Source organism: Hemibagrus wyckioides, linkage group LG03 (genome assembly GCF_019097595.1).
Source record: "Hemibagrus wyckioides isolate EC202008001 linkage group LG03, SWU_Hwy_1.0, whole genome shotgun sequence".
NCBI classification, from domain to species: Eukaryota; Metazoa; Chordata; class Actinopteri; order Siluriformes; family Bagridae; genus Hemibagrus; species Hemibagrus wyckioides.
In genome coordinates, this window is record NC_080712.1 from 33,177,930 (window position 1) to 33,192,882 (window position 14,953).

Genomic DNA, 14,953 nt, shown 5'->3' on the forward strand with positions numbered 1-14,953 from the left:
AGGACAGTACCAAAAAACTTTTGACTACATGTCGTACTGTGTATGATCGTGCATGTGAGAAATAACATTTGAATTTGGATTGAATAGAGTGTTGTTGTAATGACGCTGTGTTACCACTAGATGGAGACAAAAACCAGTCCTGAGATACTGGTCTGCAGGAGCGCTCACTGGACTCAGCAGTAAGATCTGATACACAATGTGAGTGTGATACACCCTGATACGAGTGTGAGTTTGAATATTATTATATTATATATAATATAATTATTTAGTATATATATTATTATTCTATATTATTATTATATATAATCTGATAATAATCAGAAGTGTACACCGTTATAGAACATTAAGACTCATATACAGTCTTAATTTTAAAGTTAAAGTGAATTTATTATTTATTTATTAAATCTATACTGTAAAAGTGCACGCCCTAAACACCTCATATTTTATTGTTATTAAGAAATAAAATGAATGCACTTTATACTACTACTACTACTACTACTACTACTACTAAAACAACAACAATTACTACTACTACTATTATTATTATTATTATTATTTTATTTTTTTTTATTATTATTATCATCTGAGGATTTTTCTGAGTCATCTGCAACCTCAACATAAACACGCGGCTTTAGTGAGCAGTCATCTAAATTTACAAATCTAGATTGAAAGTTAAAGAATATTCTTTTAAACACCTCATGGATATGGGAGAAGGAGATTTGAGGCGCTTTAGCTCGAGAGGGTGGGCTAAAGGAGGGGGGACGGACCTCTCTCACACACACACACACACACTCGCTTTCGCAGAGTCCAAGCAGCGCGCTCCTGAGAGAAGCGCGCGCGAAGCGCAGTGCCAAATTGCGCGCGGAGAGAGAAGGCGCTTCCTCCACATCCCTCAGCGACATTCCTCTGTTTACCGGAGCAGAAAACGAGCCGCTTTCGTCTTTAACATGTTTTAAAACGCGCACCATGTGGACGTTACCGAAGCCCGGGTACCGCGACGGCGCGGAGAAGCAGATCGCCGTGAACGTAGGCGGTGTGAGGCTCGCGCTGCGCGGCGACATGCTGGACCGCTACCCGGAGAGTCGCCTCGCGGAGCTCGCGCGCTGCACGACGCGCGGTTTCGACGCCATCTCCTCGCTGTGTGACGACTACGAGCCGGCGAAGGGGGAGTTTTACTTCGACCGGGACCCGGACTCGTTCAAGTGCATCGTGGAGGTGTATTATTTCGGCGAGGTGCACATGAAGAAAGGGATTTGCCCGATGTGCTTCATGAAGGAAATGGAGTTCTGGAGGATCGACTCGAGCTGCTTGGATGAATGCTGCAAGAGCAACGTGCGCGAGAAGGAGGAAGAGCTGGCTGAAATAGCCGATAAGGTCAAGGCCATCCTGGACGATCTGGACATAGACGGAGGGCCTTTGGCGACTCGGTCTGAGCGCATCCGGAAGTTTCTCTGGAGGCTCATGGAGAAACCGGAGTCGTCCTGGGTGGCGCGGGCAATCGCGGTTGCCTCGTTCCTCTTCGTGTTGGCGTCGTCCCTGGTGATGTGCCTGGCAACGCTTCCAGAGCTGCAGGTGCAGGACGCAGATGGCCACGTGGTCGAACACCCGACTCTGGATGCCATTGAGACTGCGTGCGTCTGCTGGTTTACGTTGGAATACGGGCTACGTTTTGCCTCCGCTCCTGAAAAGATGCGTTTCGTCCTGTCCTTCCTCAACATGGTAGACCTGGCCGCGATTGCGCCTTTTTACATCGTACTGGCTCTGACGCACCTCGGTGCCACTGCCGCCATGGACCTCACGGACGTCCAGCGGGCCGTGCAGGCGTTACGCGTGATGCGTGTAGCTCGCATACTAAAGCTGGCACGTCACTCGTCTGGACTTCAGACTCTGACGTATGCGCTAAGGCGGAGCTTCGCCGAGCTCGGGCTCTTGCTAACCTACATGGGCGTCGGAATTTTTGTTTTCTCAGCACTCGGATACACCATGGAGCACAGCCACCCGGAGACAATGTTCCGCAGCATCCCACACTCCTTCTGGTGGGCCATCATCACCATGACGACGGTGGGCTACGGTGACGTGTACCCGAAGACGGCACTGGGGAGGTGCAATGCAGCACTCAGCTTCCTGTGCGGCGTAGTAGCTATCGCGCTGCCTGTGCACCCCATCATCAACAACTTTGTCGTCTACTACAACAAACAGAAGGTGCTGGAGACCGCAGCCAGACACGAGCTCGAGCTCATGGAGCTGCACGGGACGCTCGGACAGCCGGCCGACAAACGAGAGACGCTCAGGGTTTCGAGAAGCGACTCGCACATTGAGATGCTAACAGGGGAGCGCAGGGTGGTGAAGAAGAGAAGCGTATCTTAAAAAAACTGCAGGGGAAAAAACAAATAAACAACCGTAGCAAGAATCAGTGACTCAGAGACTGCCATAAACTTCTCAACACGCTACGAAACAAAGTCTGTGTCAAGAAATGGACTTATGCCTCTGAGATGTGTGTCGTAAAAAAAACAAAACAAAGTGGCTTATACATGTTAATGAAAAAAAAGCCAGCAAAGCTAACGTCCCTGTCTGAAATGTGCATGAGGTTTACGTGAGGTCAGAAAAAAAATGAATATATGAATGATAATGTGCATGTTGTAAAAAAAAAACAAACAAAAAAAAATAACAGCCACTTAATATTTTACCAAAATAAAATGCTGTCCAGTTCCTAGTGTTTAAGCTCACTCACTGAATAACCAACTGACCAGACCTGTGCAGCTAGCAAAACAAACAGAAGACAAGTAAAAAAATCTCCATGACTCACACTGCCCCCTGTGGCTGAAACGTGATGGTGCAACAGTCAAATCAGTGTGAAAACATTTCATTTGCTTAAGCAGCAACAAGTGTGAAGAAAAACAATGCGGATGTAAAGATTTAGCGCTAAACAGTCAGGAGGAAAAAAAATTAATTAACAACCTAGTTTTCTTTGTTATTAGCGAGCTAACTTGCTTTAGTGAAATTATGGGCACATTTCTCTAATATTTAGAGAAACATAACACATCTCCCCAAATAATTCAGAACTCATGGTGTGCGACTTTATTCAGATGGATCACATTCCGTGAAAATCAAAGTTAGCTAGCTGACTAAGGGAGAAATGTTTACAGCTAGCAGGCTAATGCTAACACCGACACTGTTTTCTTCCATTCAGTAGAGTTTAGGTAAAAGAATCACAGGCAGATTTTGATCAGTGTAGTTAAGATAACTAGCTGCTTGAGTTTGATGATTCAATGATTACACGATTTCCTGGAAAGTTTCCGTTTCTGACAGCGCTCTGGATAAATTTAGCCCGATTATTGTGCAGCTTGCGAGCGCTAAACTATTAGGCATGGACTCTGTCATGCTCTTTTATTTTGATGCCTGTATTTTTTTATTAGAGTTTTCCAAAACATGAGCTTCAGATTAGCGGAAGAATGTTCCAGCTCCCTGAAATACACATTTTCTTAAATAATTTCTATAGTGAGTTGCCATGTATACTGTAAAGGACATGCTCGAGGCAGTGTTTTGAAACAAAGGTGTTAGTGAGTCATTTAAGCTCCGAGTTATTTGCATCTCAGCCCCTAGAACCTGTCAGGAATGTAAACCATGCCTTGCTGTCTGCTCCATGCTTCTGTTCCTTCTTAGAAAGTTTGCGTTTTGAACTGAGAGGAAATCCGAGAGGAGTCCTGGAGGACAAACCGCCGCAGTCTTCCAGGCTCTTTGTGTTCAGCAGAGCTCCCGGGCAGCGGCAGAGTTCCAGGCGCTTCTTCTTTCTGAGGTTTAGCTTCCTGCTCAGGCTGTGAAATCTCGTCCTGGATGCGGTCCCATGTGCAAAAATTGTTAATGCGGTTTATCCTTAAAACACACCCTCCTCTTGGCTGTTTCCGTGTCTCCAGAAGTCGAGTCTTTCTGTCTGTCCTGTAGAAACTGTTCCATTAGAGACTCACACTGCGGGCAGGAGGAATTCATTAAGGAGTGGAGTGATCCGTTTAGTGAGCAGCATGTGGCCAGGTAAATCTGATGCCCTGCTTCATTGCTCCAGCCGATGAAGCAGGGCATCAGATGGTGCATCTGTGAAGGTTTTCCTCCCATGAGATAATGTGCTGAAAATTTCCTTCTGATGCTTCAGTGGAACAAAACAGCCCTGGGTGGGAAAGACACCGTTAATGCCCCTCCCTCTGTTGATTAGCCGACCACTGGCCCTCGCTCTGTAGTGGAGCTCAGGTACAGCTGTGCTTCTCAACTCAGCAATCTACTATATCTCTCACGCTTCCTCTACAAATCTGGTTGCACTTCTTGAATTTTCTCTGTGGGCCTATGGTGTTCACATCTGACTTCGGGAATTCGCTCCAGGAAGCTGGTTAAATTCACATCTTCGATTCTGGATCATGCACTTCCACGATTGTGGTTTACAGAATTCACTCCTTGTAGTTCTAGAATATTCTTGTCAGGTCCCAGAGGAATTCCGACTGCAATTCCGGGTTTCCGATTTCTCTCTCTTCTTCTAGACCTCTTGTTACCTTGTCAAGAATTCTCAGCATATTCCCATCTCATTTTGAAAATTCACATTTCACTTCCAGGAATTTTGATTCCAGAATTCCTACATGACATAGAATTGCTAGGTCACGTCCGGAATTCCCCTTGCTTTTCTAGAACTCACTCTGCACCCTGCAGTTCTGGAATTTTTTCTACATATCGAGAAATATCACAGAAGTTCAAAAGGGAATGAAATCTCATCTCACTGCCAGAATTCTCACTGCCCTTCCGGACTTTTTTCAGAACTCCAGAGTTGTAAACGCAATTCCAGAATTTCTCGTTCGATTGATGGAATTCTAGTTTCACCTCCATCACCCTTTCAGAATTCCATTTGCGGGCCCGTAATTCTGTTGTGCTTCAAGAAATCTGACTGAGCTTTGGGAATTCTCGGATTTCAGAGTTCTAGGATTCCCATCTTACTTTTAGGATTTCCACTTTTCAGTGTACATTTAGAATTCCTGAAATACAGCTCCGTGATTCCCATATCAGTTCTAGGGAATCTCAGTGTGCACTTCCGGAATTCTCGTGGTCATTGCGCATCTGAAACTCTCACTGCACTTCTCGGAATTCTCGATTTGTTGTGGAAAGCAGGGTTATTTCTAATGATTGATTGGGATTTTGCTGTAACGAGGCGGACCAAAGAAAAAATCCAAAGTTAAAAGGTTCATATTGTGTGATTGTGTTGATCTTGTGTTCAGTCCATTACGTGAATTCTGGAATATGGCAATAGACTGATTTATTACATGTGCAACCTCCAGACCCGCAACCCTCAGAGTGAACGATTCATCAGCCGGCGGCGGAGGAACCAATCCGCTCTCTGGCTTCTCCACTGCCATGGGAACGCAGGCGACACATGCCTGAGCGAGTGCTAATAGATTTCCATTTCTGAAAGTGCACTCAGATGTCAGACTGAGTCGGAGCTGCGTGTGAGGAAGCGGCCAAGTCTCCAGTACGGATTTGTGTAGAAAATGTCGAGCAAATTCTTTTCTTTTCTCTCTCTCTCTCTCTCTCTCTCTCTCTCTCTCTCTCTCTCTCTCTCTCTCTCTCAACTTCTCTCTCATCACATCAGCAGATCCTCCAGAGTTCATCTCCTCCACAAAAGAAAAGCACTCTCTCTAACATCTCCTCCAAGCTCTCTGTGTGTGTGTGTGTGTGTGTTCTGCTCTAGTTTCCTCTGCATGATGGGTTTATAACCTCTCCAGCAAGCCGCCATGTCTCATTACGACAACAACAAAATCTCAGCTCACGCTTGTTTGCTTCGCTCTTCACAGGTGTATATTCTTCACACGCTTCCTCAGGCACTTCTTTTACGTTAATCTTCAGGTTCTTCTGAAGCACTCTGTACTGGCCGCACCTCCAGATGTTTACCTGTGAAGCCCTTTGAAGGGATCAGCAGCTAAAAGTCACTTTCAGAGGATGCAAATGTGAAGCTCACGGCTGACTGACCTGCACATTGTCCGATTTACCTTTCAAATGCACTGGGACCGCATAAGACACGGCGCTGGCATGTGCTCTGTCGCATTTGAATGGAGTTTATTTGGAATCAGTTCAGATCTGCTGTTTATTTTCACGAAAACATCTGGCAGAACAGATGCAGATCTTCTCTTAACCTTTGTCTACGTTATAACACGGGTCTCTACTTAAACTGCTCACACAGACTGTGTGTGTGTGTGTGTGTGAATCATCAACGATCCGATCCAGCTCAGTAATTTGTGTATGAATCACAGAGCTGAAGGCTGATTATGTGGAGAGGAAGCCAGGAGAAAGAAGCTAGCAGTGTTTTATTAAAACCTCACACGCTTTGAATATGAAGTGAGGAATTAATTTCACTGAGGAAAAGCTGCATCAAGGCTGCGTACATGTGGAGGGAAGTACGTGTAAATGGGGAAAGCTGTGGGTGTTGTTCTGTGTGTGTGTGTGTGTGTGTTTGGGAGAGTCGTTCTGTTCCTCGGTCCCTCTGGGGTCAGGATCCATTCACACGTAACAGATAAACGAACCTCCATTCGTGCACAAGTGTTCATCTGAGGATGGAGAAGGTGTGTGTGTGTGTGTGTGTGTGTGTGTGTGTGTGTGAATGCAGAAGCTTGGACGTGACAGCGTTTCATTAGAGTATCATTTCAGTTCTGGCTGAATAACGAATGCAGCTGCGCTGTTGGGATAAACGAGTATTGTGTGTGTTCACATGTTACCTGATTATTATAATCTCTCTAGTGCACATGACATCCAGATGGAGACAGGGTGAGAGAGAGAGAGAGAGAGAGAGAGAGAGAGAGAAAGAGAGAGAGAAAGAGAGCGAGAGAGAGAGATGTGTGGTGAGAAGAAACAACTCAAACTCTTTTATCGGGAATAAGAATGTTGTTTTCTGCCTTGTTGTTGTGGTTGTTGTTGTTGTTTCACTAAATGCTTCAGATTAATTGCTTTAATAAGTCTGTTGTTTGTTCTGCTTCCATCATCACCTGCAGTTCCTCACACTGCAGCTATCACTGCTTTTAGCATCATTTATGCATTCTGTGACTCATCAAGGCTTAGAACTGTTTATATAAGTGTATGTATTTAACACTGTGTGTGTGTGTGTGTGTGTGTGTGAGGGTAATTTTTGTTGTTCGGTTGCAATACAAGCTTGTAACAAAAGGTGTGTGCTGAAGTTACTGAAAATAAGTTGCAGTAAAATCACATAAAGGAGCTGCATTCACTGTGGCACAAACCCAGTCCAGCTGTAACAAGCTGTAATGAGCTGTAACGAACTGTAATGACTGGTAACAAGCTGTAATGAGCTGTATTGAGCTGTACCGAGCTGTACCTAGTTGTTATGAGCTGTAACAAGCTGTAATAAGCTGTAATGAGCTGTATTGAGCTGTACATAGCTGTACCTAGCTGTTATGAGCTGTAAGGAGCTGTAATGAGCTGTAACATTCTGTAATGAGATGTACCTAGCCGTTATGAGCTGTAACGAGCTGTAATGAGCTGTAACGAGCTGTATCTAGCTGTTATGAGCTGTAACGAGCTGTAACGAGCTGTATCTAGCTGCAATGAACTGTATTGAGATGTAAAAAGCTGTACCTAGCTGTAATGAGCTGTATTGAGCTGTACCGAGCTGTACCTAGTTGTTATGAGCTGTAACAAGCTGTAATGAGCTGTAATGAGCTGTATTGAGCTTTACATAGCTGTACCTAGCTGTTATGAGCTGTAAGGAGCTGTAACAAGCTGTTATGAGCTTGAACAAGTTGAAATGAGCTGTACCTAGCTGCAATGAGCTGTAATGAACTGTAACAAGCTGTAACAAGCCATACCTAACTGTAATGAGCTGTAATGAGCTTTAACAAGCTGTACCTAGCTACAATGAACTGTATTGAGCTGTAATGAGTTGTAACGAGCTGTACCAAGCTGTTATGAGCTGCAACAATGCTGTAACTAGCTGTAAGAAGCTGTAACAAGCTGTATCAAGCTGCAGTGAGCTGTAACAAACTGTAATAAGCTGTAACAAGCTGTAACAAACTGTAATGAGCTGTAACGAGCTATAACAAGCTGTAATGAACTGTAACGAGCTATAACAAGCTGTAATGAGCTGTAACGAGCTATAACAAGCTGTAATGAGCTGTAACAAGCTATAACGAGCTGTAACACGCTGTAACGAGCTATAACAAGCTTTAATGAGCTGTAACGAGCTATAACAAGCTGTAATGAGCTGTAACGAGCTGTAATGAGCTGTAACCAGGTGTAACAAGCTGTAATGAGCTGTACTGAGCTATAACAAGCTGTAACACGCTGTAATGAGCTGTAACAAGCTGTAATGAGCTATATTGAGTTGTGACAAGCTGTAATGAGCTGTAATGAGCTGTAACAAGCTGTAAATTAAACAGAAACCATAAAGCCAGTTGCTAATGAAACGTCTCTCTGAGTAACGCAGGCATTAAGAGCAGCTCCAGAATCAGTTTCATCTTAAAAATATTGCATTTCTCAAATTTACTTTTGCTGATGTTTTCCAATTTTGCTCTTAGAACGAGTAACCGGGTTTAAGTCGTTACCTGAAACTTACACAAACAAAATCTATTTAAATAGCATCCATGCTAATGCCTTGACCGCATTAAGGACGTTCTAATCAATGACAAGATTACTAACTTTCAAAATAATCCTTTAGTTTCAGTCTGTAGTTTGAGAACAGTGACCATGTCACATGACCAACATGACTGAAAATATCACTGAAGATACAGGAACACAGAGAGCAGGAGAGAATGCAGAGATAGAGAGAGATAGAGAGAGAGATAGAAGAAGAAGAAGATGGAGAGATGTATGGATTATGAGCAGAAGGTGAAACGCCCACCTTCGAGCTGCTCGTTAGCATTCTCACTGCAAAATAATTAGAGCTGCACCGCCAGTCACAGCCTCGGGTAATTACTCAAACACCACGCAGGCCAACACAGAGCACGAGCTGTGGGACGTCCCTCAGCCAAACCACACACACACACACATCCAGAGAACAGACCAGACCAGATGGAAGAAGTAGAAAAGACAAAGATGATGCGTTTGGAAAACCACTTTACTACAAAACGGCTTCCTCCAGCTGAGTCGCACGCAGATGAACATCTGTCTGGGAGGAATATTTAAAAAAAATCCATGATAAATACTGTAACGTCACGTAACTAAACCATGCTGAGGGAAGCGGAGACGCAGGAAGCGTGCTCGTGTGAGAACAGAGACAAGGAGATCCACCTGGACCTTGTTGTGTGTGTGTCACAGAGATCGAGAACAAGCATCTCACCCCTCCACTCCTCTCATAGAGATCCACCTGGAACTTGTTTTATGTGTGTGTCTATTCAGTCTATTAAACAACACTGTTTATTAGCTGCCCACAATTTACCCCCGCCTGGGTCCACTGAACCCCGACCCCCAACCCACCCCATCCCAAAGCCCCCCAACACATACACCAGTTTTCTCTTTAGTTTTCTCTTTACACCTGCAGCGTACAGACGGAAGAGCAAACACTACATTAGTGAGAGCACAACCTAAAGATCATTTTATCTTCCAGTCCTGACTTCTCTCTGCTCCAATTAACTGGTTTAATGAAGCAGGAAGTGAAGGTGTCAAAAGAATCATGGGAAATCGCTATTAATTGAGCGAAACTGCTCGGGCATTAGCTCGGTTCAGTAACCTGCTACAGTTTTACAGGATATTGATGAGAAAAGTGGCGAGATCACTAGGACAGTTCTTACATTCAAAATAAGAAAAGCTGAAAACAGTCATGATGCTGCATTGCACCTGACTGAAGAAGGAAATACGGTAAAGATGAATCTAAACACTTCTGTGAACATAGCAGCGTATTAGCATGCTACACTAGTCACAACAGGTAAGATGTTGAGGTTCTCTTTGGGAGTGACACAGTGACAGGATTAGGAATGAGTACATCAGAGGGACAGCTCATGTTGGATGTTTGGGGGACAAAGTTAGGGAGGTCAGATTAAGATGGTTTGGACATGTTCAGAGGAGGGAGAGTGAGTATATTGGTAGGAGAATGTTGGACATGGAGCTGCCAGGCAGGAGGCAAAGAGGAAGGTCAAAGAGGAGGTATATGGATGTAATAAATGAGGAGATGAAGCTAGTGGGTATAAGTGTTGAGGATGCAGAAGATTGGGATAGGTGGAGAGAGATGATTTGCTGTGGCGACTCCTGAAGGGAAAAGCTGAAAGAAGAAGAAGTAGAAGTAGAAGACTACAGTCACAACAGGTGGCTTTCACCATGTGACTGGATTTATAGAGTAAAAGTAAATCATGACATTAGCAAGGATGCTAGTTAATTACATTTTGTGTATTAGCAAAAACTTTGCTAAGCAGAAAGACCTCGATTCCTTTCCTAAAAAGGAATCACATCGTTATTCTGTTTAAAATTCTGTGAATGATTTAGCTGATATCTGAAATCGATGATTTAGTAATCTTCCATGTTGTTGTGAATTAAAATGTGACTATTTGCTGAAAGTTACCTGAATGGTGGTGCTGTTATGCGGTGCTCTAGCGATTCATATAGAACTGAATTAAACAGTGGAGTGTGTATACATGAAGGTGTGTGTGTGTGTGTGTAAATGACTTGTATTCTGCACTGCTTACAGTAGAATTTCATAAACGGGGTAGACCGCTATACTGAGCTGGCAGTTCAGGGATATTTCTGTATATAAGTGTGTATATAATGTGAGCGAACTCTTTATCATGAAAAGCAGCATGAGCGGATCTTCAGCACTGATGCGTGTTCAGGGGTCCGACTGTGACAAAGCTCCAGCACCATCACCAAATGGCTGCCAGTTCTCACCTCCCCCTCAGGAGACGTCTCCCACGGCTTTACACCAGACAAACAGCCACTCTCAGAGAAGATACGAGCCTTCTCCCTTTTTTTATTCTCTGTCCATTTTAAAATTCACCTTTTAGCAGTTTTCCTCTGAAAAACCTTCGATTTCAATGATCATCGCTTTATATTTGAATTTATGGATTCGCTCGCAGTAAGTGAATTTATTCCTCTGTTGTTGCTCATGATTCTGATTGGTCAGAAAGTGTTGGGGTCATTGTGTCTAACAGCAGTCTCAGGTTTATATTAATACACTGCTGTGGTTGCTATGGTAACAGCCCAGGCACAGGGTGGACGCTCCATTAAAAACATTTAAAACAACTCTGTAAGAAGATGTCTGTCATGGAAGGAGTCTCCAGTGTCAGCACTCTGTAACAGGTAAAGCTGGAACTTTTCTGCCATCTTCAGGACAGACGAGTTTACAGTGTGGATTCTCAGTAACATGACATGCTGCGCTTGAGAGACGCTGGACAGGAACTAAGCTTTTGACCTTAAATGTATCTGCATGTTATATTAGAATAAGGAAACACATACAATTTGCCGCTACAGCACAAGCTCAGAGTCTTTAACTCTGGTGGATGTAAATATATAAGACATTTAGTGTCATATTGTTTGGGCATTGGGATAATTTTTGGGTCTTAAATGGTCAACCTGGCAACCATGAGTGAGACAGCTGATTGATTGTGGACTGGACAAAAGGAAAGAGTTGCATTGTTCACACACCTGCTATTGCTTCCAATATAAACAGAAACATGTTGAGCAGGTCCCAATTCCAAGAATTCCTTACAGCATTTCCATGAACATGAAAAGTGAGCAACGTCCTCAACCTGAACCGCTCCGTCTGATTCCCTGAACTCCTTCATCCGTCGGTCTCGTGCGCTGTTTATCGATCTCTTCAGTCATGTGATCAGGAACACCGCCGGCATGTGTTGGTCATTGGTCACGGCTCACAAATCACAGAAATGTATGTGTGTGTGAACACAAGTGCACTCATCATACATCACATCGCATGGATTTCTGCGTCATCACTAATAATCAGGCTTCAGCTTGTCATTAGTATTGATCTGTTACACACAATTACAGCAATACGACAATTACACACACTGATTTTTTCCCTATAATGGCATATCCCTAAAGTGCTTTATTCCTTTGTACAGCAGCTATTACAATTTTTATTCATTAAAGAACGGTGTATCATACTTTTTATCTGTGTTCAAACATCCTCCGTTCGAAAGAAAATGTAGTTACACCTTTACGCCTGACTCTGTTACCAAGATAATAAACCGTCCGTTCATGTGGATTCGTCCACTGTTACCATAGAAACAGTAACATATTCAGGGTGTGCATTAATATAAACCTGTTTCAGAAGTATTGGTCAAAAGACACAGATACTGCATTGACATAAATGTACAGAATCATGACTACCTGGGATCAAAAGCCCCGGTGTTTTGGGTGAACGCTGGACTTCTGGAGACTGGAGAATGTCCTCTTGATTCCTTCTAAATGGTTCAATTGGAAAAACCACCACCTGAACCTGGAAATCTCCATCATTACAGGCTCTTACGCTTGGAAAGACGCGAGGGTTCATGATTTCCCTTTCTGAAAATATTCCAAGGAGAAGGATTTCAGGAAGGTTTTTGATCAACCAGATGGTCGAGTGGAGTGGAAAATAAAACCGTGTGTGATGACGCCATCTCCTAGCTGCCCGTCAAAATATGAACCCACAGTCAATTTCCAAGGGAGACGCTTCGTCTTTGGTGGCCACTGAAACTGAAACCTTCTGACAAATCAGATTTGAGAATTTTCAAATCTGACCAATCAGATTTGACAATTTAACAGACGCTTAAATCTTTCTGCCTCAGTTCCAGTTTTAAACACTGGGATGTGGGGATTAAAGGGTGGAGCTATAACACACTACACTCAGGAAAAAATATACTGATAACATTGGAGCTTTGAGTGACGAGGTGAAGATTGGTTCATGGTTCTAGTTAACAGGAAGTCCTGCTCTGTCCTAAACCTAAATCAGCAGCACGTCTGGGTGACAGCCCGAGGTCTGAGACGGATATGAACACATTTTAACAGATTTTCTGGTGACGAACATTTCCTTTAACCACCGTACCATCAGTACAAAACTACATTACTGACACTGACTGCATTTCAGGTGAAGAAACACAGAGAGACTTCCAGATGCAGCATGTCCTCCAAAATGGGTTTTTATTTTCTTCTCGTTTTGTGATTATTTTTTTCTTTCCGTCCGCTGCGAGTTTTATGAGGTTCAGCGGGGGGTCACAGGGTTTGAGAGTGTTAAAACACACACACACACACACACACACAGCAGCAGAGCCCATTACACACCTCGTTCCATAACTGATCTCCCACAGCACAGAGTCGGCCAGCGTGGAGGGTGAAACATCAGGAGCAGCAAATAAATAACACACACACACACACACCATCGTCCATGCTTTGTTTCTTAATTTTGTTCTCTTTACAAAGCCAAAGTATTCTCTCTCTCTCTCTCTCTCACACACACACACACAGCAAGGCTCTGGTGTTTGTGCGTTAGTTCTTTCTTGCTCTTCAGGTCAATAATCGGTCACACAGCAGGAATAAAGAAGCACCAAAGTAATTTACCTCACACTGTAAACCATTCTAGTCCATTACAGCATTAACACTAACTGGTGAACCTGCTAACATTTACTGCATCGTTCTTATTCTTGATCATGTATCAGAATATTGAGTTGTTTTAACATCCAGAGTTATTTGAATCTTTTCAGTTAAATGATTCGGTCAGGTTTATACGTTATCTTCTAATATACTTGTATGTCTATGTTTGGAACAATGGTTTTTCATGCCTTGCGTTAATAAAAAAAATGACTGCTGTCACTGAATTGCTGGAAATCTGCACCTCAGATGAGATGATTCAGAATCCCTGATTCAGCCGATTCCCTGAATCACCAAAGGATCCACTTCTTCAAACACTGATTCGCCAAGCGGAGGAAGAAGAGAGCAAGGAAATCCTGGATCAAACATTGATTTCCTGAGTGACAGGGACGCGAATCCCAGGGGCTTGCGATGGACAGATTTACTGATTCAAACACTGATCCCCTGAATCGATTCCCTGAACTAAGTCAATCCTGGCCCTGACTGAAAGAATGAGTGATTCTCACAACGGTTCACTGAAGGAGAGGGGAATGAATCTTTGCCATGATGGAGTGATTAAATCATGACTCTTGGTTGAAAGAGTCACAGACTCACTGATTCATATGATAGAATGACTCACTGATCAAACATAGGCTTACTGAGTGAGAGAGGAGTGAATCCTGGTTGTGATGAACAGATTCTCTGAGTGTTTCCTGACACTAGTAAGTCTTGGTTGTGATGTTATGAATCTTGGTTACATTTAAAAGATTCACAGACTTTGATTCCTTGAACAAGAGCAGAGTGAATCTTTGAATCACTGACTCATCGAAAAATCGATTCATTGAATGAGAGACTCAGGTGTTCGGATCTGATTCGTCACTCTCGGTCACAGACGAGCTTAAAAACCACAGACTGAGAAACATTTAGCATAAACCTGTATAAAATCATGAAGTGGATGGATGTGTTTAGAAATCTAGTGCTTTAGCTTCGTTAGCTTTGGATTTGTAGGAAATGACTCCAGCCATGACGATCACTGATGCTGATCCGTTCACTTTAGTGTCTCGTTTAAAAAGACTGAATCATTTTAAATGACTCCCATGTATCTGAAGACTGAGTTTCACTTCAGTGTGTAATAGAGTTTTTCCGGGAGCTCGTAATTTATTTAGTTTATAAACTCTTTTATTAGATCATCACAGGCTCCGGATGAAGCACGGCAACAAAATGTCAGATTTTTAACTCCATTATTTAATCTCCATTATCCTCGTTACACTAGAGCGATCGTTATTTAAGCCTGAAACGAATGGTGTTAAGTGTGACGCTGCCTTGTAGACCCTGACAGTGGAGTAATGAGCAAATCTGAATCGATCGCACCTTGGAAAACTCGCACTGTTTTAACACACCTCATTTATATTCCACTTTATAGTCCAGT

At 43.3% G+C, this 14,953-nt stretch overlaps 1 protein-coding gene across 1 annotated transcript; it reads left to right on the top strand.

Moving 5' to 3' along the window:
• The first annotated feature begins 785 nt into the window (after positions 1–785).
• On the top strand, positions 786–8,362 carry kcnf1b (potassium voltage-gated channel, subfamily F, member 1b). Its single transcript, XM_058379768.1, has one exon. It carries the CDS (start codon positions 967–969, stop codon positions 2,365–2,367), a length of 1,401 nt encoding a protein of 466 aa, XP_058235751.1. The 5' UTR covers positions 786–966; the 3' UTR covers positions 2,368–8,362.
• The last annotated feature ends 6,591 nt before the right edge of the window (positions 8,363–14,953 follow it).